The sequence below is a fragment of the Pongo abelii genome, chromosome 16, assembly GCF_028885655.2.
Source record: "Pongo abelii isolate AG06213 chromosome 16, NHGRI_mPonAbe1-v2.0_pri, whole genome shotgun sequence".
Taxonomy (NCBI): Eukaryota; Metazoa; Chordata; class Mammalia; order Primates; family Hominidae; genus Pongo; species Pongo abelii.
Window position 1 is genome coordinate 89,464,299 of NC_072001.2, and position 26,581 is coordinate 89,490,879.

The following is a 26,581-nucleotide window of genomic DNA, read 5'->3' on the forward strand; positions in this document are numbered from 1 at the left end:
AGCTCTGCTCTCATGGGCAAAGAAATCACCTTGACACACTGGGGCATGAGCAGGGACAGAACAGGGATGGCTCAGTGTGGTGGAGGGCATGGGAATCATAGAAGGCTTGCTCTAAAGGCCAGGACTGGGAGCTTGGCTGTACCGGATGAGGGTTTTAGAAAGTACTATATGTCAGAGATGAAATCTAAGTCTTTTAGCAGATCTGAGGAGAAGGTACACTAGGCAGGCCAGTGGCCAGGAGTCCAGGGAGAGCAGGCACCAGAGTGAGAATCCAGATCAGAGAACCAGGCAAAGAAAATTGAAGATTCAGGTGGAGATTGTGGGGATAACAAGGTCAACAGCCCTTGGACAAAGACAAAGGTAACAGAGGAAAAGCTGTAGGCAAAGCACAGCATGCTGGAAAGACCAGGGGTTAAGTCTCACATTAGGTCTGGGTTCAAGTTCTTGTGCTATTTACAAGGAGTTTCTCCATGAGCATAATTAGTATCTGTAGCCATTTATATTTTACTTAAAGTGGAACCTATAAAACCCCTTTGCTTTGTTATGGTGAGGATTAAGTAAAATTATGTGTGTAAAATGCTAAATACAGGGCTTGCTGTATAGTAGCTGTTACTAACTGATAATTCACTATCCCCTGCCCTAGACAAGGTCCTGTGGCATGAGCTGTATGAATGAAAGTCGACTGTCATACACAGGTTAGCAGGTGAGGAATTCCTGTGGGTTTTTTACCTAAGTCTGACTTGGTTGCCTATTTAGACAGAAACTGAAGTCTAGAGTGCTTATTTGACTTGGTGAAGGTCCCAGCAATTGTTAGAAACAAAGCCAGAAATATAACTCAGCTTTTCTAAATTCTAATCCGTAGGTCTCTCCAATTAAGTGTGTAAATACTTACTGATATCCATTGATATTTTGAGCCAAATAAGATTTGTATCTTGGCGAGGAAACGTCTGCGGATTTATTACAAAGCCTATGAAGATAAATGTTATTTTATGTTTCATGGATGCATCTTAATGAATGCCCTACAGGTCTGCATGTTTGACTTTAATGCTTGCATTTATCTAAATATCATAAAAGTAATAGGAAGACCATATGAAGGAGATGATGAGAACCAGGCAGCACCTTCTTCGGGGCATGTGACTTGTCTTGTGTATACACTGGTGGTGATGGATCATTTTGATTTATCTGGTTTCCCATCCCAGTCCCTCTGGCCATGACAACAATGATTGGAGTTAGAGCACAGTCTGTGGAATGGAGTGAGCTAGGTTGTCTGTCTAAAACCCATTAATTGAGGATCATCAGTCAAACACTTGCCTCATGCATCTATCTGGCTAAAAGGAGAACCTCAGAGTTCTTGACTCTGCTTTTAGCTCCTGATTTGCTCCATGGGTATCTCTCATGAAACTATTTCTTTGGAGATGTAGCAGGGCTTAGTTAAGAATGTGGCACACAGGAGCCAGACTGCCTGCTTTGGAACCCAGCCTTTAGGACATTTTTTTTCCGTATTATCTTGAGCTAGTCACTTAATTATACCCAGCCTCAGTATTCTGATTTGTGAAATGGTGCTTACAGTAGCACATTCATCATGAGCTGTCTTGAGGATAATTTGGGTCAAAACAACCACAGTGCTTAGTCAATGATAGACACATAGTAAATGTGCCTTAATTTGTTGTCTGGTCCTAAAGCTACAGATTCTTGGTTTCCCTTTGTGGAATCTGTCACACTCCTTCTCTACTCAGCCACTTGGGTTAAACTCTTCCCTTGCCTTTTGGTTAGACCCAAGGCAGCCTATCTGACCCCTGGTAAGATGATATTTGGGCATGGGTTTGCCTTGAAAGGTGCTATATTAGTCCGTTCTCACACTGCCTAAGACTAGGTAATTCATAAATAAAAGAGGTTTAATTGACTCACATTTCCACTTGGCTGGCAATGCCTCAGGACACTTATAATCATGGCAGAAGGGAAAGCAGGCACCTTCTTCACAAGTCAGCAGGAAAGAGAAGCATGAAGGAGGAATTTCCAAACATTTATAAAAACACCAGATCTTGTGAGAACTCACTCACTATCATGAGAACAGCATGGGGGAAACTGCCCCCATGATCCAGTCACCCCCCACCAGGTCTCTCCCTCAACACGTGGGGATCATGGGGATTACAGTTCAAGATGAGATTTGGGAGGGGACACAGAGCCAAACCATGTCAGGTACAGAACTCATGATCTTGATTTGTAGCATCATATTAAACTCCTTGAATTCTCTTGTTCTCGTGTCATGTTGACCTTTTCACTAATCCATCCCTAGTGTCTTTCATGGTACCTGATGCAAAAAAGGTACTCGGCTGTGCTGACCACATGAGCAAGTACATACAGGGAAGAAACACAGTCTCTTGTGTAGCCCTTAGCTGGCCCTAAAAATTTGTACTTTGCACTGCTGCTTCTTCTGTGTTCAGTTACTTTATAGTTTACTGAGTTTTGACAAAGGGTAGAAGACCTAGGTGTGGGAGCCGTGGGTGAAGGAGAAGTGAAAGAATACCATAAAGAAATGCATTCTATTGGGCCACTGCCAATGGCTAGGCAGGGCTCATGTTGGGAAAGGAAGGGTGGAGTCCTACTTGACGCATTCACATTCTCAGAGTCTGGTGAGCCAGGCAGCCAAACTGCTACGGACAAGTTGGTGGGTCTTAAATCAAGTTGGATCTGAGTAGGCATTTGTCTAATATAGCTTATGGCTATGTGAGCATATGGAGAGCAGAATTATGCTAGAGAGGTGCCAAGCTTTTAGTTGAGAATATGGTATGTGTTTTAAGCCTTCCTTCCAAGTTAGAGACTCAATGGGACAAAGGAGAAAGATGTCAGAAGGATGTCACTGATGTCAGAATCAGAGACAATTGTCAGCTAGATGAGAAGAAGGTCAGTGTTAGGGATATATTTTTACCTAAACTTTAAAGTCTGAACAGTTCCTGCAAAACTGCCCTCACTCTGTACCAACTGCAAGTTTGGGAACTTCCCAGAATCACCCTCAGTTTCCATGATTTGCTGGATCACTGCACATCTCACTGAAAGTTATTACACGCAGTGATAATTTATTACAGGGAAATAATTCAAATTAGAGCTAGGCAAAGAAAGAGATGCATAGGGCAGAGTCCAGGAGGAGTTGAAATGCAGAGATTCTGCTCCTTTTCTTCCTGTGGAATCCTGGTTGGCATTACTTCCTCACTGCCATGATGTGTGATAACAGGTGTAAAGTATTGCCAACCAGGGAAGCTCATCCAATCCTTGTCTAGAGTTTGCACTGGGGCTTGATTGCATACTGCCTATGTGGCTGACCTGTAGTCTCTCTCCTTGCAGAGGCTGGGCTAATACCTTTAGTCTCCAGTTCCTCCAGAGCTTGGAACTGCTAGGGCTAGGGCATGGCTCAAGCTCTCATCTTAAGTCACATTGTTAGACAGTCCTGGTGCCAATGCACCCAAGCAAATATACTCAAATCAGTTAGGACATTCTAGGGGCACAGGGGGTCTCCTCTAATTAGCCAAAGGCAAAGGCCAGATTTATCTTTGGGTAAAGTTGATGCTTCAGTGCATAGTTATTAACTCTTAAATTCCCCTTTTCTAAAATCACCTTGCAAATGGTGGCACAGGGCAAAACAGATTATAGGGGCTCTACTGAGCTAGACCATATTAATTTATGATCCTGTCTATATGGGAAAGCCAGATAGATGGGCCAGGTCTTTATAAGTCAGGATTATGCTGATGAGGTTTTTCTGGCTTGGCCTAATGGTGCAGAACCACCACGGACCCAGTCCTAGCCTTCACTTTGCAGTCTCAGATACTTGATTTCTTCCATTCATCTGGGTGTATTGGATTAGATGGACCAATGTCCCAAGAGATGGATTTTAAAAATCACAAATCTATTAATTTTTAATTAAATATATACTCGCATATGTGCATACCTTTACTAAGAACCAGAAGAGGTCACTCACATGGCGTGTCTCAGTCCTGTTGAGGCGAGCCACTCAGGACACTGAAATACATCGCAGAAGGCAGCTTATTCAGCACAGAATCAGAGCAGAGGGAGCTGGCTGTTGAAGATATGGTAGTTCTCACAGCCTGAAGACTGGCCTTGCCTACTCTAGCAGCATTTTTGCTCTAAAGTAACAGTATCAGACTCCTAAAATGAGAGCACAATTTTTGCTGGTCAGTGCTAACAAGTCCTGTTTTTCCAAGTCTCCATTTTCATTATTTCTTATCAGGTCCCAAAGGCTTCTCTCATTACATTATTTTATATTATAATTTACAAGCTTATTTTATATAAGTGACATCTCAGAGTAAGTGGTTCCTAGTACATTAATCTAAGCCAGCTTTAAGTTACCACGTGGAGTAGGTTACGGCCGCTCTCGTCCAGTTGGGGGCTGCCATGCTCACTAGGTCCAGGAGCCAGATATTCCTAGCCCATTCCTGCACCGGGGGTTCAAGGACCTGGTGATTTGGAGGTCATCTTTGATTTCTCTGTTTTTATCCTCTAGAGATAACATGAGCAGGTATTATTTGTATGATTGCCTGAAGAAAAAAACTCATGCTCATAAGATACATATCCTGCTGTGGTCCTCTCCTCTTTCCCACGGTAGAATAGAGACCATTAAAACAAATAACGATGGTAGGAAAAAAATAGATTGTAATATCTGGATGGGAATTTAAGTCCTGGTGTAACATCCAGGCATTACAAACCTGGGCTTCATGCTTCATTTTGCCTACGGACCAACTTAGCATCCAAAACAGTCACACCACAGTGTGTACATATGTATGTATAACGCAAATATATAACACTCTTCATAATACAGCAAAGAAAGAGTGGGGCAAATTTCAGAGTTTAAAATGCAGTATTGTCATCTTTTTAGAGCTGGAGTTACCTTAATGTGCTGTCTGCCCCACTCAGGCAAACTTTAAAATAATATCATATTTCACAAAACCCTATTAAACTGTCACATAAATTCCCTTTATTTCCCTTTCCCGTCAATGCTGATTACCACAGAAGATATTTCTGTGTCAGTGGAAATTTTTTCCCTTCCCATCAGCCTTCCTTTCTTGCCACTTTCTTTTGGGGGTCTGTCTCCAGGGGCCGGTCTTCTAGAGACCCCTTTGCCTCAACAGAACAGGGGAAATACAATCACTGAGCCAGCCCTGGTAATCCAGTGCTGTTTTTCACATAAGTGCTGAGTAGCTTCAGCTTCCAACTGGACCATTCCAAGAGCTATGCTGATTTCACAGGGGCTTACAAATAGGTGATACAGAGCATTTCCTATGTATTTGGCTTAGGCTAAGCTCTTTATTCTGTCTCCTTTAATTTTTACAATGCAGTGAGATGGGATTATTATTATTATTATACCCATTTCACAGCTGAATAAATTGAGGCTGTGTGTAAGTAACATATGCAAAGTCAAGCCACAAATTCAGTGGCAGGGAGAGGGTTCAGGGCAACCAACTCTCCCAGTTTTCCCAGGATGGAGGAGTTCACCTGAACATTTGCTTTCAGTGCTAAAACTTGGACAGCTCTTAACAGAGAAGGATAGTTGATCACTTTCGGTTTTTTCTCTTTCTTTTTTTTTTTTTTTTTTTTTTCCTGAGATGGAGTTTCACTCTTGTCATCCAGGCTGGAGTGCAATGGAGCAATCTTGGCTCACTGCAAACTCCACCTCCTCAGGTCAAGCAATTCTCCTGCCTCAGCTTCCCGAGTAGCTGGGACTACAGGCACCCACAACCACGCTCAGCTAATTTTTGTATTTTTAGTAAAGGTGGGGTTTCACCATATTGGTCAGGCTGGTCTTGAACTCCTCACCTCTGATGATCCGCCTGCCTCAGCCTCCCAAAGTGCTGGGATTACCAGCATGAGCCACCGTGCCTGGCCGGTCACTTTAGTTTAGATCTCAGTCCCTCTGATTACCTGAAAACCCTTGTTCTTAACCATGAAGGATACTGCCTTAACCACATGGAAGAGAATATGATAATATTATTACATAAATTAATACGATAATTTCCACTCTTCATTATTTCCATCTTTCTAAATTTTTATGTTTTACAGAAAACTTTTTAAAGTCAAATTTGAGTGGTTCTCATTCAAACTAGATATGGCCACACCAATAATGTATTCACTCATTCATTTGACTGAGTACAGTTTGAATAATAATAATATAATTTTCCTTAATAATAATGCTAGTAATTATACAACTTAACTAATTGCATTGATTGGGCAATTGATGTGTGCCATGTACTTTGCAAAATGCTTTACATGCATTATCATATTTAAGTTTGACAACAATCCCATGAGTTAGGGACCATTATTTTCCCCAGTTTTGTAAGTAAAGCTGTGAAGCTCAGGGTACTTCAATGACTAGCCATGGAGAGTGGGCAGAGTCGAGGTTCTAACCCAAGTCCATCCTGCTCACTGACACAGGACATAGTGATCTCAACACAGCTTATTTGCCCTTCTCTACAGAGTTTCAGAGCTGGTTTCAAGGGCTTTGCAGCAGAGCAGTCCAATCTTAACCATGTAGCTGTGTCTCACTTAAAAAACAACTGTGAGAACTCTTTAACTTTTCAGAAAGATTCATAGCAGGGTGCTTCAAAATTGAGAGCTCTCAAAGTAAATTTAAATGATGACTTGATTTGTAAAATATCCATTTACATGCAATCTGTAAGGCCTATCTCTGGCACAATCCTTTGGCATGGTCTAGGGGATTGTTTTAAACCAAGGCACTAGAGGGATGTCATTAGGCTTGTATTAAATGACTTCCTGGGGACTTTTAAATCTATATACTGCTCAGGAAAAACTGATGACCAAAAAATTCTCACATGATAGACAACTTTGGTCACACAGACAGATACTTTGGGCCCAGAGTTCCCTTCCTCCCTCTCTCATTCCCTCCCCTGCCTGCCTGCCTCCCTCCCTCCCTTTCTTCCTTCCTTCCTTTTTTTTTCTTTTTGAGACAGAGTCTCACTGTGTTGCCCAGGCTGGAGGGCAGTGGTGCGATCTCAGCTCATTGCAACCTCTGCCTCCCAGGTTCAAGTGATTCTCCTGCCTCAGCCTCCTGAATAGCTGAGATTACAGGCATGAGCCACCTGGGCCCGGCCCTTTCCTTCCTTTTTTCCTCCCTCCCTCCCTTCCTTGTTCCCTTCCTTCTTTTCTTCTTTCCTTTCTTTTCTCCTCCCTCCCTCCCTTCCTTGCTTCCTTCCTTCTTTCTTCCTTTTCTCCTCCCTCCCTCCCTTTCCCCTCCCTCTCTCCCTCCCTATGGCCTATCCATAGGGATATATCTGTGTCATTCTCTCTGTTTCTTTGGTGTTTTTTTCTTTCTCTCTGTCTCTAAACCCTGCAAGAAAAAAGAAGTATTTCCATTAACTTCCTGTTCATTTACAGGGCCATTTATGCACATGCTTGGCTTAAAAATCTGTTTTATTTGGCTCCAACTTTCAAACTGTGTCCTTTGAAAGCTACTCATTCTCATATGAATCCTCTCTGGAGCCACGTCTCTTAATGGCTACACAGCAGAACTTTTTAAATTCTTGCCTTTAATGCCTGCCTTATTCTCAGACAGGGTGATATCCTACTCACTACTCTTTGTTGTTCTAATCCACATTATTTATAAGATGTGTGGGGGGGTGTGTGTGTGTGTACCAGTCACTGTGCTGGTTTCTAATTACTGGGGAAACAAAATTGAATTAAACACATATACTCAGGGCCCTTTAAAAATCCTTTTTAGGCCTGAGGTACTTTAAGAATTGGAGGGCCCATCATACAGCATATTAAACATAATAAAATGCAATCACAACCCACATTAAATATCCTTTTTGTCACTGAATTTGAAATAATTTCATGTTTGCTTTTACAACTATTTGGCTATGGATGATATTTAATTTATGAGTGACTCTTTTGCCATCATTTTCTGTAATTGGGAATTCTTTTGAAGTGTGGAAATCTTACCTATAAATTGCTTTCAAAGTCAATGACATTCTTATGAATACTAAATTTAACAATTAATGAAGTTGACGTAATATTCTATTTTTTGGACAATTAAATGTTTATTTCAATTTAATAGTTTCTTTTCATGTTTTGGAGCTGATACATTTTCTTTTTCAGGTCTCAAATATTTTTCTGAATCTTACAAAGTGTGTTGGCTCCAGGCAGACTGGAAACTTAGGGGTAAAGGACCCTGTGTGTCTTCCCTGCCTTGAGGCTTGTTCTGGCTCAAGACAGATAGAGAAATCTAGAAGTACAAGGCAGGATAGACTGAAATGACCCATGCCATGGTAGAAATTAGGGCCAGACAGCATAGGAGCACAGGCACTGGAGTACTTAATTCAGTCTCTAAAGGAGGAAAGAAGGAAATCCCGCCTGGAATGGGTGAAACGCGAGGTAACCGGAAGTCCAAGGGAGCTGGTCAAGAAGAGAGGGCGTGAGAGGGCTTTCCTGCAGAAGGAGGGGCCTGTGCAAGGATCAGGAGCAGAACAGAGCATATTGAACCAAATTGTACTGTGGGGGTGCAGGTGGGGGTCTGTGGCATGGGGTGAACATCTCCCATTGGGAAGGCAGATCATGAAGGGCCTTGTGCCTCAATAAGAAGTCTTGATTTTATCTTGAGGCCAATGGGGAGCCACTGAGTATTTGGAAGAAATAGGAATGGAGAGGATGGAAATTATCCAGAAAGGTATTTAGGAGGTGGAAATGATGGGACTTAGTAACGCTCTGGGTGCCAGGTACCTCTGTGATGTAGATGTCTTGTGGGACCCCCTCGCCCGCCACATTTCCAGAAGAGTTGACTAGAAGGGTGGCAATGCAGGGTACCTTCCCCACATCAGTCCCAGGGGATGGGGGTCAGGGGAGTGGGGGGACATGCCCCTGTGCAGGGGGACACATCTTTAAGCCATTGTCTCTGGCCACTGCTGGTATGCCACACAGACCCGCAGGAAGGTTTTAGGATGGCAGAAGCAAACTTTGAAACCAAGGGGCCAGAAATAAGTCTTCGAGACCGTTTGCAAGCAGCAAAAGACTTTGTATGCAGATCTCAATTTCCCATTTTCAGGCCTAAATGTGTCCTAATAGCCTCCGTCAGGCTCTCTGACCAGACCTGCTCCCCACACACTGTGTTGATTCTACGCATCCTAGGAGCTCTTGGCCTGCCAGGGGCTCGCTCTTGTTGCCCAGTCATCTGTGAATACACCTAATTCAAAAGGTGAATACATTTAAACGGCTTAAACATAAAAGGCAGGTTGCCAAGCAACTGGAAATCTGAAATACCCTCATCAGGTTATGTAAGTGGAGAACTGGCAGGCCACCGCTGTAGTCATTTTGAGTGAACAGTGGCAGCAGTAACAATAATAATATAATAATAATAATAATAATAATAATTATCATTCCCTTTCTTTTTATTTTTCTCCGATTTCTTTCCTTCCTCTCTCCTTCCATTTCTTACCATAAACCAGCAGCTCAGCCTTAATTTTAAAATATAATAGCTCTATTTAAATTAACATAAGCCCATAACAGTTCTTAATTCTGTTTGTGGAGTAACAAAGCAGCAAGGCCACTTCCCTGTTGCTGACTTTCCCCCATTCCTTGAACACCTCCAGAACTCCGCAAATGACCTGAACTATGCTAAGCTTCGTGAGAGTAAAACAATCCACCTCTCAAAGCAAGTAACCTAGCTATAGAAATTTCCTGACACGGTTTCCATTTTGAACAGCTCTGCTCTGGTCAGCTGGTGACATCTGTTTTTCAGCTTCAGACTCTTACATTTTTCACCTTCTATGTTATTGGTCCTTATGGCTCAGGACTGTCATTTCTTCATTGTGCTGTTCTCATGTGGTGGTTTTTCTGCTGTCTAAATGTCAGCTGTCTTAAATAGCTGGAGCTGCAAAGGGTTTGGAGGAAGCCCAAGATTCCTGAGAGATGCTGCACTGAAGAAAGTAGGCATTCAGTATGTGAAAAAAAAAAAAAAAAAAAAATTCTAATTGCTTATCTGAAATATTTCATTGGGCCGGGCGCAGTGGCTCACACCTGGAATCCCAGCACTTTGGGAGGCTGAGACAGGTGGGTTACTGAAGGTCGGGAGTTCAAGACCAGCCTGACCAACATGGTGAAACCCCACCTCCACAAAAATGCAAAAATTAGCTGGGCATGGTGGCGGTGCCTGTAATCCTAGCTACTCGGGAGGCTGAGGCAGGAGAATCTCTTGAACCCGGGAGGTGGAGGTTACAGTGAGCTGGGATTGCACCACTGTACGCCAGCCTGGGCAACAGAGTGAGACTCGATCTCAAAAAAAATAAAAATAAAAATAATAAAACATTTCATTGCACATGAGTTCACACTGTTTCCTCTCACTCCTCTCACCTTTTCCCTGCCCTTCTTCGCTGATGTGTAACGGCATCCTGCAACAAAATTGACCCACTTCAGCCTGCTGCAATGCTGTGGGGGCAGATACTTTGCTTCTAGAGGAAACTCTGTCCCGGAGCCCAGAGCCTGCTTCCTCAAGGATTTTGGATCTTTCTCCTGTTCTAATACCTTTTTTCAGGCAAATAATGTGGGAAAGAGCAGAGCAAGAAACTTATCTGACCTGAGAGCAAAATTATTCACTAGAATGTATTTCAAAGTTTTCTGAATTAAATCAATAGCTTTCTCTTTCTTCAAGATTTTTATCTCTCAGTGCTTTATAATATGTCTAAACCTGGTGAAATGTAATAAAGTATAACAGGGTGGGATGTGTTGAATGAGTCTTCGTGGAGCATGTCACGGTCCCCTTCCCATCTCATTTTGATTATGTGTCTAGATTGCTGTACCGCGTGGGCTCCATTGAGGTAGCGCTCAGGGCAGGAGCTCTGGAAGGGGATTGCTTGAGACTTGGCCATGAACAGCCAAACAGAAGTGATCTGGCCTTGAGGTGTCAGGAGCTTTCATGAGAACTCCTGAAGCTTGAGGGAAGCAGTTAATGCTTCCTCCTGGCAGTGTTAATTTTACCAGGGAGATCTGGGGGCAAAGGAGCTAGTAGCGTGGGATACAAGTGAGCCAGCCGGCAGGTCTGCAGCACAGTTGCAAACATCCCTAAGTGAAATCAGCTGATAGATTGATGGGGGCGGGTGCACAGCATCTGTCTGCAATTTTCCTGATGCGATTACACACTTCTCCCAAGTGACTGCCGTTTCTGTGTGTAGTAAATTTCTCAAACCCAACCCAAATACTTTATTATTATACTGTATATATTATGTATCATTATAGCACAGATGTATTATTTTTTATTCCCAGCATATTATAATGTAACAAAATTTCCAGAAAAATCTGTACAGTTTGATGCAGATGAGGGAATGCAGATGGATTGGCTCATCTTTATTCAGAGTCTAGAATTGTTATCTCAGCCTCGATTACACCATTTCCTCTTGGTTATCTGAAAATTGCCCAGGAATAGATTTGCTGATTTTCTTTTCATTTATTCCCATTATGTGAGCTCACTTTCTTATAGTTTAGAGACAGAGGGTACAAAATAAGAAGGCGAGATTACCCTTTGCAAAGAAATACGAGTTTGTAATATTTTGAAATTGGATAGTTTTGTGAGAAAGAAGGCAGCAAAACAGAATGTTTTGAGGGGAAAAAACCTTATTCTGTTATTCATTTTCTCAATGTCACATCTCTGTTCCATTGGGGTATAATAAACTTTTACTATTCAGCGTGGTGAGGGGCTTTAGTTAGCAAGCTGGCAGAGGGTCTAGGGCTGCATCTTTCAATCCAGCAGCCACGAGCCTCCTGAGGCTATTGAGTAATTAAAAGTGATTAGTCCAGATTGCTCTGTGGTTCAAGTATAAAGTATACCCCCAAAAGTCTGATAACTTAGCACCAAAAAGTCTCACTCAATATCTATGTCTCATTCATCATTTTTTCATATGATAACATATTGAAATAGTCATTTTTACTATCTATTGAGTTAAAATATATTATTAAAATTAATTTCACCTTACATTGCTTTTTAAAAATGTGGCTACTAGAAAAAATAAAATTACTCGTGCGCCTCATACTATATCTCTTTTGAACAGGGAGAGCTTTGCTCCTCAAAAGTCTGATTCTTTAATTTTGGCACCGTCTGGGGGCTTGGTAGAAATGCAGAGTCTCAGGCATCACCTCAGACTCATTGGAACAGAATCTGCATTTCAGCAAGATCTCCAGAGGATTCACACACACTTTGAAGTTTGAGAAACACTTTTCTAGTAGAGGAAAATTTCTGAAAGTCTTAAATTATTTTACTTCCCATAAATACCTATTGGTTTCCCATGGGGAAAGTGGGAGTTCTTTGAGGACAGAAACTTTGTCTAACACTACTTGACATCCTCAGGGTTTGGTATAGTCTTTGACACACAGAAGATGATATCCAATAAATGTTGAATACATGAACGGGCACATAGTCCTGTCTGCCACTTCATGGATGAAGACTCTCAATGGTCACATAAAGTGAAGGGTTCTGATGGGCGACCACTATCCAGTCCAAATAATTTAAAGTGATGTGTGCATCCTTTGGGTATTTGAAGCAAAGAACTGTTTTATTTTCATATGTTAGGATCCTAACTGGTTTTCCTATCTGACTTTTAAAAATTACCTTGTTTGTTTTATTCTCCTCCTCCTCCCCCTCCCCCTCCTCCTCCCTCCTCCCCCTCCTCCCCCTTCCTCCTCCCCCTTCTTCCCTCTTCCTCCCTTATCTTCCCTCCTCCACCCTCCCCCTCCTCCCTCCTCCTCCACCCTCCCCCTCCCTCCTCTCCCTCCTCATTCGATGTCCTCCTCCCCCCTCCTCCCCTCTCCTCCCCCCTCCTCCTCAACTGGTTTCCTATGAATGTGCATTTAAGTCATTTACAGTTGTTTGCATTAGTATAAATGATGTCACAATGATTACTCCACTGTGCTTGAAAATATCCTGATGAATGTCCCTGATCACATTGGATTGCAATTATCTGTGTGCCTTTCTTTCCTACCAGACTGTTATTAGTTTCCTGAGAGCAAAAAACCATTATTTGTCTTGTAATCTACAGGACCCTGCAGAGTGCCAGTAGAAGCTTAATATGTATTGTTGAAAGAAAGAAGGAATAAATGAATGGATGTTTATATAGTTGGGTACACATGTTTATCATCACACATGTCTTCAGTTTTTACTCAACTTTTCATTGGCCTAAAGGCCTGATATCTCTTAGGTATTATTCAGTCCCCTACTTGTTCCAAATCTCTCTTTACAGGTGTCATTACCACTATAAATTCAATATGTAGCTTTAAGAATTAAAATCTGTCCAAACCATGACTCCCCCATAGACTGTGGTGGTCACTGAAACATATTTTATTAATTGCAGAAAAAAATAAATGCAAATATTTGGCACTTTTTGCCTGACCCTAAGCAGACATGAGTTACTAAGACTGAGATTGTCAATTGCAAGAAAAAACCACATGGTATGTGTGGTGCATACTATTTACAGCTGTTGTCCATTATGAGTTCTCTGGAGTACCATTTGCTGCTACAACTGAATGGTCTTGTAAGTTTAACTTACCAACATGACTGCAAAATTGTCTTAAATCACAGAGGGGAAGAGAGGAAAGCCAACTAGAACTGGTTAAAATACTGCTTATGTCTTCATGAGATTCCATTGTTGTACCCATTTGCTTCTTCAGGATACTAGAACAGCCTGCAAGGTCTTGTGGTATATTACAATACAGCAGATTATCAACTTGACTCTCCAATGGAAAGAAACACATTGTTGATGGCTGTCTGTTAGAGCTTGCATTTGGCTTATTGATTAATGTACTGCGTTGTGCTGGGTATGTCAGGCAATGGAAGCCAACTGGCCCAGACAATGGAAGTGTTTTGTTAGTCTCAAAAATTTACAAGAGCTTAAGCCATTTTTTATTTCTTCTTGCTGGGCTGAAAGCACTTACTATTGTTGTCCAATATGCTGCAAATGAACATAGTTCAAAAATCACAAAGAGAGTGATATGGAATTATAGAACTGAAAATAGGATACTGATTGGGTACAAATTCATCAAGCCTCTTTATTTCAAAACAAGCTTTTTATTGGTGTGCCAACACAGCTTGCTTTGGAAAAAGCGAAACCAACTGTGAGCAAATGATATAGTAGGAAAGTTGACCTCCCGTTAATTTCAGTTGTGCCCAGCTAGCTAACTGTACATCTCCTTCTTTCCAACATTCTTTTTTTTAGAAAAGTTTCAGTTAGTGAGTCATTAGTCCTATGTGCAGAACACCTAATCTGCTATGGACTGAATATGTATGTCCTCCCAAAATTATATGTTGAAATCCTAATTCCCAAAGTGATGGTGTTAGAAGGTGGAACCTTTGGAAGTTGATTAGGTCATGAGGGTAGTTTCCTCATAAATGGGATTAATACTTTAAGAAAAGAGGCTTGCGGGAACTCAGTTGTCCCTTCCACATGTGAAGACACAGTAAAAAGAGAGTCATCTAAGAAACAGAAGGCGGAGCCTCACCAGGCACAGAATTTGCTGGCATCTTAAGCATAGATTTCTTGGCCTCCAGAACTGTAAAAAAGAAATTTCAGTTGTTTATAAGCCACCCAGTCTATGGTATTCTGCTATGGAAGCCTGGAAAAAGTAAGACAAATCCATTGCCTGTTTTTTTTCAGAAACTTACATAACTCATCTCATGTTAAAAATGTTGAGGCTGGAATTTGAACCCTGGAAATATGGCTCCTAAAGTTGTTCTCTAATTCACTATGCTATACTGTCCCTGACTGGGTAAACGTGTCATCTACAATAATTTCCAAATTCGTTTTATAAAGCGCAGCCTTTGGCATATATTTCTTCTGATGAAAATTCATCATCTCCCTTTTTCTTAAGAGAGCGGTTCTCAATTGTTCTTTTCTAAAACACACGTATCAAATATCGTTCTCCCTACAACTATTTCACTCTTTTCTCCACAATCTAGAAAGCACACATGAATGCATGTCATTCAAGGTAATATTATTATAGGGATGACTTTAAACCTGATCTTACATTGAGTTTAACAGGGTGTAGCAAAACATGAGTACAGTGGCCCAACCAAATAGTGGTTTACTGTTCTCAAACACCCAGAAGTAATGAAGAAGCTGGTGAAAATGTGGCATAGCTGCTTAAGGAATTTGCCAAAAACCCTGGCTCCCTCTACTTTTATAGTCACCATCTTTAGCATGTGACTTTGATTCTCAAGTTGGCTTTCTCATCTGAAGGTATCACATCTATGTGCAAAACTGGAGGAAGAAGAAGGGCGAAGGACAAGACACAAAAACCAAGTAGGCATTTACCAGATGAAACTGTCCCCTTTAATTAGTTTTCCAGAAGGACTCACACTCTAGTAACATTTAAATCTCACTGGACACAACTGTGTCACATGGCCACTCCTACCTACAAAAGGATCCATGAAGCTAGTATTTTAATATGGGCAAATTCCTTCCCCTTCAAAAATCAGGGCTCTGGTAATAAGAAAGAAAGGGAGAAAGGCTACTGGGCACGTGAGCGGCAGTTTGTGCCGTGTATGTAATATCATAAGCAAGGGCTTGCACTTTTACTGGTAATTGATGACTCTGCAATATACTCTGTTACTTATCACAGGATATCAGTGAGACACTGACTCCATGGTTGAGAATGTCTGATCTATAGGATGAAGTCCAAATCCCTGAACAAAATATGTAAGAAAGGATCTTACCAGTTTAATATTAGCCTACTTTTAAAAATTTATGTTCCACCATCTCTAGCTCTTTGCTTGAGCCACACATAACTTGTCTTCATTTTTTAATTCATCGACTTTTGTGCCACTGGTTTTGACATATGTCCCTTTCTTTGTTCAGAAGACCCTCCTCACCGTCTCCATCTGGTAAATAATACTTATTCTGCAAGATCCAGTGTGAATACCATCACATCTCTGGAAATGGCCTTACCTCTCTCAGTCATATCTATTTTGGTGTTTTGTATACACCTCCATTAGCTCACTTGCAATTATTTTCTTTCATATTTGTCACTACTGACAAATGCTGTGGCCTCTTAGAGAACAAGGACTATAATTTATTCAACTTTTTCTACCCAGTGCTCCTGCAGTTCTTGGAATATGCTCAAGACACCTGCTTAAGGGAAAATATAGCTGAGTGTTACCTCCAGTGTATAGGTGACCTACAAGGAGCTGAAGTAACCTGTTTTCACCATAGTCAGTAAAAATGCACTGATCTACACCCCTTAAATCTAGACCTCAGTGGATTAATGGCTGTCAGCAGAAATACGGAAGAGACAGATAGTCTTGAGGTTTTTTTTTTTTTTTTTTTTTTTTGGTCTTAGTTGATGATAATAACATCATTCAGTAATTTTAAAGTGTTTTCTTTATATCTTCCATTGCCTATTCTGTAGCTCTGTTATCAAAAGATATTCAATTTTTTCTTTCTTTGTGCACAATTTGAGACACAGTTTGTATCTTCAAAAAGGCTACTGTTTTTTAGATTCTGTATGAGTAAGATCGTATCATGTTTGTCTTTCCGTGTGTGTCTTATTTCACTTAACACAATGTCCTTCAGACTCATCCATGTTGCTGAAAATGAAAGAATTCCATTTTTTTATGGTTGAATAGTATTCTATTGTATCTATGTGTGTGTGTATATATATAAAATCATATATTCATATATATGTGTATATATATAAAATCATATACGTGTGTGTGTGTATATATACACAGATGTCAGTAAATGAATCAAAACACATTTTCCACCTGAGCCCAGACATGGCTTTAGAATGCATTTCAGCACTATGATACTCCAGCTATCTTCTATAAACAAAGGAGGGAAGACATTCCTATCTTTCCCTCATCAGCACATTCTCCATAAAGACTGTTCATGTCAATACACTACCTGTAACTGGGCAGAGAGTGTTTTCCTGACTCCCTTTGCAAAGTGAAGCAAGCATTGTGACTCCAAGATTGAGCTTCCAGGTATTTAACTCTTCTGTCAAATCTCTCTCAAGGATTGGGTTCAGGGTCTTACAGTCATGGAGTTCCAAAGACACAGCTTCTGTTACTTGCCTTCTATTTCTGCTAAGGAATGAGAGGGACCATCCCACCCACAGACTTTACAAATGAGGAGGGAAAGAGCTAACACATACTGAATGGCAAGCAATATAGTGAGTGCTTTATATTTACTTCTTTTTGTTTTTTATAACAACCACATAAAGTCAGTATTATTGTCCCCATTTTATAGATAGGAGATAGTGTCAAAGAAATTAATTCATTTGCCTGAGATCCCAGAGGTGGTGACAGATGAAGATAATCCATCTCAGATCTGTGACATCTAGCATCATGCTATTGAACTCTGGAGAATTAGTTATTTCTTTTGTGATCTTGATAAAATCTGCTTCTTGGGTTCTTTTCATACCACCAAGTAGTTACATTTTTGATGACAGCCTTGAGCTGTACCTTCATACTTTCTTGAGTCTTGCAGACCATAGAGGAAGATGGAAAATGGGTAAATGTAGACCAGATATGTGTTAGAAGCAATCAATCTGTTTAAAACCTCATGACAATCATGGGAAAATCTGGTCCCCTGGAGAACATCTTGATGGAAATGGAAAGCAAATTTGGGTTTAATTTTCTTATGTCCCTTTTCTACAGGACATCGTCCATATCAGGTAATCACCGCTCGAGTTCATCCAGGAGAGAGCAATGCCAGTTGGGTGATGAAGGGTACCTTGGAGTTCCTGGTCAGCAGTGATCCTGTGGCTAGGCTCTTGAGGGAAAACTTCATCTTCAAGATCATACCCATGCTCAACCCAGATGGTGTCATCAACGGCAAGTATGTCAGGCACCTGGCTCAGCCAAACCTGCATTTAAGCTACCATAGTAACACTGTCATTTCACCAAGTGGGCGTGATTGGAGAGGCCTTGGTACTCTGTCAAGAATAAACTCCTGGTTTTCTGTTTTCTGGTACAAATAACAGCATACTTTCCATACACACTGATGTCAGTCTCATGGTTTCTTTGAATAGAAAGGTATAGAATTGAGGCCTAGGCAGGAGGATCGCTTGAGACCAGTAGTTCAAGACCAGTCTGGGTAACACAGTGAGACCCCGTCTCTACAAAATAATTAAAAAATAGGAAGCTATAAAATCATAGGCAATTAATAGCAGAGGAAAAATCTAGTTTAACATTTTTCTTTTAAAAAGGAGGAAAAAAAGGGTAATCAAATGGCTTGTCCAAATCACATGGTGGGTTAATGACAAAGTCAGGGCTCAAACTGTGATTTCTTCAGAGTAAGACCAATGCTTTTATTTACTTATTAATATTTACTACAGGGAAATCTTTATTCTCAATTAGCTATAATAGGATACAGCTATAAGAATGGTGTCCCTCTAGCTAAAAAAAATGTCAGCTGAAAAACAGAAGGTTGAGGTCATTCTTCTCTTTACCTAGCCCTTACAGAACTCTTCGAAATATATGATGGGAAACATGGCTCCTGTGCCTGGTGAGCTCCGTTGAAATGGACCACATTCTCAGAGTTTGTGAGCTGAGGCCCAGACATCAGATGAGGCACCCAAAGTCACACAGGTGGTGCATGAGGGTGACAGGATTAACATCCACAAAGATGTCTTTCAAACTTTGTGGGCAAAGGAGAAATCCACCCGTTGCCATGGTAGTAGATGAATAGGAATGGACATTATATCCTATGAGAAAAAGAGAATACAAGATAAACTGAAAATATTGAAGGAAAAAAAATTCAAAATCTACAAATGGAAAATGTATTTTTAATAAAAATTAGTATCAAAGAAGCAAAAAAGAAGTTTAGAAAACTATAAAATAGAGCAATATTAAAATCGTTAAATGAAAGAGACAAAATGAGAATTATAAAGAAATACTAAAAGAACAAAAACTTCAAAGAGATAAAATGAAAATGACTTAAAATAAATCAGAATGATGTAAGAAAGATGAAATAATTCATTTTTTAAGAAAAAATTTAAGTGTTAAACAGCCAAGAATAGACTAGCTTCAAAAGATAAGCACCAAAGATAGATAAGTTGAAAAGGTTAAAAGTATGAAGATGATAAATTACAAAAAGATGAAAAGCATAAATTCCAAATGATGAAATATGTTAAACCAGGTTAAAGGAAAGCAAATAAAAGCTACAGACTGTAAAAATAAAATTTCAGTACACACACACACACACACACACAGAAAGGAAAGACACCCATGTACCCATGTGTTCCTCACAGGTGAGCTCCTCCCAGCTTAGCAGTTGCCAGACTTCATTTTATTTACTTTTTTATGGAGATTATTTGAGGGCAGAGAATGTTGGGCAGAGAGCAGGGTTTCTTCTCTTTCTCTGTGGTGACTGATTGGCCTTTAAGCACATGTGAAAACTGGGAGGCCAAGTCCTTCACTAAGAAACTCGATCAGACCTTGGAAAGAAATTAGCCTTCTGAGCTCTCAAGCTGGAAAGGCCCCAAAGAAGTGTTCGCTCCTGGTCAAACAGAACTCAGCCGGCTCTTGCTATGTGTTCCTTTAACGGCAGAGAACAGCTTTGGGACATCAGTGAATGGCTCCTCCCTGCTTGAGCAGCCAAGGTTTTTACTAGCAAGCTTTCTCAGCCTAAATGGATGGAAAACAGTTATGCAAGGCATCTTGAGGGACATGATCCCATTTTGACATTTTCTCATCCAAATTGGCTCTTTTCTGAAATCTCTCCTTTGCTGGAATTGTCTGAGGTCCAGTAGAGAATGAAAAGAGCCCTGGATCTAGAGTCATAAGATTCGTTGGGAATTCTGGCTTTTCTCCTGCCCTAGTCAGTTTTCTCTTCTGTTGGAAGAGGAAGACAACATGCTCCCTGTTGACCATTCTGGAAAAGGTCTCAGAAACCCAAGGCAATATTCAAGCTCAGGGATTAAGTATTGTAGTTTCTTCAATTTTAAATGCTTACACCTCCAAACCAGGGGCTTTATCCAGATCTCTGGTTTAAAGGTTAATGTGATCTCAGTCACGAGTATCCTCCTGGCCTGGACACACATTATTTCCAGCTCACAGCTGGTTGCTTTGGGTTGCCAAATGGCAGGCCAGCTTCTCCTTAGTGACACTGGCATTTATCATCATTACCATTATTTATTATAACTAAAATTACCTTTTCATTTATATAGCATCTTTCTTCATGGAGCTCAAGGCACTTTGTAGATCACTTGGATTACCCAAACAATTTTGGCTGAAAGGGACTTGGAAATCATAGTGTTATTCTACTGAAGGAAAAATTCACAGGTCATAGCACATCATTATGAAAAAACTTGAGACTGCCTGAATGAATAATGCCTCATGATAAAGGAGCTTAAAAGTCTCAGTGCCTGAGCCTTCCTTAGAACATACCTAACACATGGTTTATCTAATTTCTGCTAGAACTAGTTCTGTGATTGACATTTTATTTCAGGGCATGCCCACTCTGTTGTGTATAATCAGGTGGATTTGTGTTTTACTGTGTTTTGATCTTTGTCCTGTGAGCTTCACCCATTTTAATCATTCCTCCCTTAGGATATCTCATGGATAAAATCTGACCCCCCTCATCCATGCCTGAACTTTCCCATGTGAAGTTCTCTCCAACCTTAACGCAGTTCACCTGAATCTTGTGTATATGTTATTTTTTTCTGATGTTCTCATCTTCACTGATTTTCTCTGGGTATATTCTTATTAATAGGCTCCTTTTTGTGACACTGTGGTCTTTTGTCCTTTGTAATGTATTTTAACAGTTTTGGGGGAGCAGGTTTTTTTTTGGTTACATGGATAAGTTATTTTAGTGGTAATTTCTGGGATTTTGGTGCACCCATCACCTGAGCAGTGTACATTGTACCCAGTATGTAGTCTTTTATCCCTCACCCCCCAACTCTTCCTGCAGAAGTCCCCAAAGTCCAGTATATCATTCTCATGTCTTTGCATCCTCATAGCTTAGCTCCCACTTACAAATGATAGCATATGATATTTGATTTTCCATTCCTGAGTTACTTCACTTAGAATAACAGTCTCCAACTCCATCCAAGTTGCTGCAAAGGCCATTATTTCTTTCCATTTTATTCCATGCTGATATATATATTTATATATATCTTGCATTTTCTTTATCCACTCATTGGTTGATGGCACTTAGGTTGGTTCCATATCTCTGCAATTACGAATTGTGTTGTTGTAAACGTGTGTTCAAGTGACTTTTTCATATAATGTCTTTTCCTTTGGGTAGAACCCCAGTAGTGGGATTACTGGATTGAATGGTAGTTCTACTTTTAGTTCTTTAGGGAATCTCCGTACTGTTCTTCATAGTGATTGTACGAGTTTACATTCCCACCAGCAGTGTAAAAGTGGTCTCTTTGCACCACATCTACGCTAACATCTATTACATTTTGATTTTTTAATTATGGCGATAGTTGCAGGAGTAAGGTGGTATCTCATTGTGGTTTTAATTTGCATTTCCCTTATAATTAGTGAAGTTGAGCATTTTTTTTTCATATGTTTGTTGGCTACTAGTATATCTTTTGAGAACTGTCTATTCATGTCCTTTGACCACTTTTTGATGGGATTTTTTTTCTTGCTAATTTGTTTGAGTTCCTTGTAGATTTTAGATATTAGTCCTTTGTTGGATGCATAGTTTGCAAAGATTTTTCTCCCACTCTGTGGGTTGTCTGTTTACTCTGCTGATTATTTGTTTTACTGTGCAGGAGCTTTTTAGTTTAATTAGGTCTCATTTATTTTATTGTTGTTGTTGCATTTGCTTTTGGATTCTTAGTCCTGAATTCTTTGCCTAAGCCAATGCCTAGAAGAGTTTTTACAATGTTATCTTCTGGAATTTTTATGGTTTCGGGTCTTAGATTTGTCTTTGATCCATCTTGAGTTGATTTTTATATAAGGTGAAAGATGAGGATCTAGTTTCATTCTTCTGCATGTGGCTTGCCAATTATCCCAGCACCATTTATTGAATAGCATGTCCTTTTCCCACTTTGGGCTTTTGTATGCTTTGTCAAAGATCACTTGGCTGTTAAGTACTGGCTTTATTTCTGGATTTTCTATTTTGTTCCATTGGTCTACATGCCTATTTTTATGCTAGCACCATGCTGTTTTGGTAACTATAGCCTTGTAGTACAATTGAAGTCAGGTAATGTGATGCCTCCAGATTTGTTCTTTTTGCTTAGTACTGCTTTGGTTATGCGGGCTCTTTTTTTGGTTTTATATGAGTTTTAGGATTGTTTTTTCCAGTTCTTTGAAGAATGATGATGGTATTTTAATAGGAATTACATTGACTCTGTAGACTGCTTTTGGCAGCATGGTTATTTTCACAATATTGACTCTACCTATCCATGAGCATGGGATGTGTTTCCATTTGTTTGTGTCACCTATGATTTTTTTTCAGCAGTGTTTTGTTTTCCTAGTAGAGATATTTTACCTCTTTGGTTAAGTGTATTTCTAGGCTATTTATTTATTTATTTATTTATTTATTTTTACAGCTGTTGCAAAAGTGACTGAGTTCTTGATTTGATTCTCAGCTTGGTTACTGTTGGTGTATAGCAGTGTGTGTACATTGATTTTATATCCTGAAACTTTACTGAATTCATTGATTAGATGTAGGAGCTCTTTGGATGAGTCTTTAGGGTTTTCTAGGTATACAATCATATCACTGGCAAACAGTAACAGTTTGACTTCCTGTTTACTGATTTGGATGCCCTTTATTTCTTGTCTGATTGCTGTGGCTAGGACTTCCAGTACTATGTTGAATAGAAGTGATTAATGTGGGCATTCTTAGTAGGTTTCTTAAAGGTGAAAGCACTGTCCTGGGCGTTGTCTGATCAGCAAAGAGGCAATCCTTGCATAAAGATTAGAGAACCAAAACCTGAACTTGGCACTTAACCTACAAGGCTTTACTTCTCTCTCACAAATAAAAATGGGCCTTATGGAGCTTGCAGTAATGAGTAAAAGTAGACCAGTTTCCTTTTGTGGTGATGGTGATGGAGCTTCTGAGAGTGCCTGATAGCTTTTGATAAGAGTGGCCAGTAAAATAAAGGCATGATTTCCCAGCAAAATTTAGGGAGTCCTGCCAAGCCAAGGATCTCTTAGCAACACATGTCTGAACAGGAAAAGAAAATACAAAGATGGAAGGTTATGTTAAGTTCAAAAACAAACAAACAAGCAAACAAACCAAAAAACAAACATTTTGTCATCTTTCTGGCCTGGTAGTTTGTGTTGAATTGGGCTGAGTTCTAAGTAAATCAGGAGGACTGATCCAGCAGTTCCTTGACACTTAAAAATCTTCCCAAGGTGGGGTAAAAATAGAATGGGCAGTCAAAAGATTTTCTTAGGGCAGAAGTGATAATTGGTAGCTGGCTTAGAGTGGGAAGTGGAGAGAAGACAGGTGATTCCTGAACTGCATTAAAGGTAGACATGATGTATAAATGAGCACGGGGTGAGGGAGAGGAAAAGTCAAGCATGATTTCCCATCTTTTTATCTCGGTTATTGGGTGGTAGTGACAAAATAATTTTTATAAAGTCAACAAACAGCCTAACATTTTATTTACAGGAGAACCAGGGTGTATTGATTCTTAGAGTATATACAACTCTGAAAACTTGATTATCTTCTTTCAAGGCCATTGTGGAACAGAGGCAAACAGCAATAAAGAGCAAAGGCTCCACTATAAGTAAATGCACCAAGGTATTAAAACGTAATAGCTGAATGCACTAGAGGAAACAAATCAAACTATAAAAATCAGATAAAAAATCTTGACCATTTTAACAATCTGGGACCATTTAAAGTTAGTGCCAGTAGTGTTTACTCCACTGTGGATTGTGAAGATTTTACAATAAGAGCACTCACAGAACCCATCTAAAAAATTATTCAGCGCCTTTTATGGGCCAAGAAAGAAGCTAGTTCCTTTACATATATTGTCTTATTTAATCATCACTATAGCCCAACAAATGTAGGTCTTCTATGCAATTTCTAGATAAGAAAAGTTGAGCACACAGGCGTTCAGTTTTCAGTGCAGTTTAAACAGTTGGTGTTACAGAGCCAGGAACTCAAGTCTATCCTACATTACTTTGCTGTAGATATTTAAGGGAATTAGAATGTAAGAACCTTAACATATTCTTGCAGGGCAGATTCTTGCATATTATTTAGTCCTAGTCATTCAAATGATAAGGAAACTGAGACCAAAGAGGTAAATGAGTTATCTACAATTACATAGCTAGTTCAACATGGAACTGGCATAAGAAATGGTCTAGATATTGAAAACACATACACACATCCATGCCCAAGGTTATATGACTAGCTTGTGGGAGAGCTAACTTCAAATACCTTGTTCATTTTGGTCTATCAGGTCTTCCCAACCTTGGATAGAGATATAAATATAGTCTCAGCCCCATCAGCTGCTTGGTTCTGAAATTCATCTTGCTGACTCAGACCTTCATATCCAGGGTGCCTGGGAGAAGCCATGGCGCAGCCTTGCCCAGATTTCTGCCATTCTTGCCCAGGATGAATGAATTGGTTCATCCTCACTTCCTAGCTTGGCTTGATCCTGGACACTCTATCTTGACTTTCCAGCTTTCTCTACTAGAGAATGCTGTGTCCTTCCCTGTCACTGCCAGCTTTAGGCTGCAAACACCTCAGCTGACTGTGAATATTTATTGTCATGGGGCTTCTGTTCTATGGCCCACTTTCACTCAACTCGCCAGGATCACCAGGAGCTTAGACTGTCACCTCTGGGCTGGGCCATGCCTTTTCCTTCCCATTTTGAACTCAGCTTTACTTTTGAATATATTTAAAGTCCTTTGATATAATGACATGCAGCAGTGGCTCTCAGACTTTTGGATTTCACAGATCTGTTGAATTTAAATAAACAGAGGACTGATGAGTAAGTACGTCATTTTTTATTTGAACAAATAAGAATGGAAGATACTCTCTGAGATCCCAAACAATTGACTGGGGAAAGTTTCAGTCTCATTTGTTTCTTGGGCTGCTGCCTTTTCTACATGGGATTATGCAGATAACCCGGGAGATGTGATGCTGGGCCTGTAGATCACGGCAATGAGCATACTTGGCATGTTCACTATAATCCATGCTGCTGGTACCTATGAAGGCTTCTTTGTGGACAGGAAGAAGTGTGTAGTCAATAAATGTGTTAGTTATTCCCACTGTTAATCATCCTTTTCCAGGAACAGGGAAAATTCTGGAACAGGAAAAGGTACCTGAAAAACGGGCCCTTAAGGGAAAGAGGCAATGCTCCTGAGCTTTAAATTGGAAATACTCAGGTCTAACCAGGGGATCCCTGTAGGTTATAGAGGAATGATGGCATCTGCCATATGGAGGAGGCCAGAGGAGACAAGTGGCCTCTTGAGAATGAGAACAGCTATACTAATAATCAGTTTTAATTTTTTTGAGTAGTTATCTTTTGCTATATAATTGACTATTTAAGGGTTAATCAGTCTTCTAGTCTTGTTTCAGCTATGCTACTGGGCTTTAAAGAAAGTGCCTATGCCTGGCCGGGCACGGTGGCTCACGCCTGTAATCCCAGCACTTTGGGAGGCCGAGGCAGGCGGATCAAGAGGTCAGGAGATTGAGACCATCCTGGCTAACACAGTGAAACCCCACCTCTACTAAAAAAATACCAAAAAAAAAAATTAGCCAGGCGTGGTGGCGGGCACCTGTAGTCCCAGCTACTTGGGAGGCTGAGACAGGAGAATGGCGTGAACCTGGGAGGTGGAGCTTGCAAGTGAGCCGAGATCACACCAGCCTGGGCAACAGAGCGAGACTCCGTCTCAAAAAAACAAAAAAAAACAAAAAAAAGAAAGTGCCTATGCCTAAGATTGGTTAAGGGGAAAAGTGGCACTCGTATGTAACGAAGTTCCTAAGGGAACAGTGGAAATAGTACAATGGCTAATACATTTTAAGAGTTGTACTTAGTAAAATGAGAACATTTAAGAAAATAAAATAGATTTGTTTTCTAATTATAAAAATGATACATGATACAGCCAAGATAATAGGTGTTTCAAAAATAAGACTTAATATAAGGAATTAGTACAAATCTAATACAAGGTTCACGCGAGTGGTAGAAGTCTAAGTTCAAAAAGAGATGCTAAAAAAAAAAACAGATTAAGAACTGCAGAGGCAGCTACCACCTGTAATAATGGAGGAAGCAAATGCAAGAGGAGGAGTTACCAGAACCTAGCAGGTTGAGGGGCTCCATGAGGCTGGTGTTTGGAACTCTGTGAAGGGAGACTGATCTGGCTAGGGCTTCAGTGCACAGCAAGCACAGCCTAGAGGGTGAAGGAGTCCAGAGTGGCCTGTATCCAAATAGCAAAGGAACCATTTGGTTCTTCCTGCTGCTGATGCCTTTGATGGAGTGCAGCGATGTTGGTTCTATGGGAGCTGAAGGAGTAGGGATTGACACATTTGATGGCAGCTGCTCTGGTCTTGTTAACTGGAACTGGGAAACAGAAAGAGTGTATTTTTCTTTCTCATCTTGCCTTCCTATCTTTCTCTAGGGCTTCTCATTGGCAGAACCTACTGTCAACTGTCAAGGGCATCTGAGCACTGTA

At 40.4% G+C, this 26,581-nt stretch overlaps 1 protein-coding gene across 1 annotated transcript in view; it reads left to right on the forward strand.

Moving 5' to 3' along the window:
- Positions 1-26,581, forward strand: part of AGBL1 (AGBL carboxypeptidase 1) — a 534,408-nt gene that overhangs the window by 238,896 nt on the left and 268,931 nt on the right. Inside the window, 1 exon segment of the mRNA XM_009250131.3 lies at positions 17,654-17,834. Within this exon segment, the coding sequence (XP_009248406.3) occupies positions 17,654-17,834 (181 nt within the window).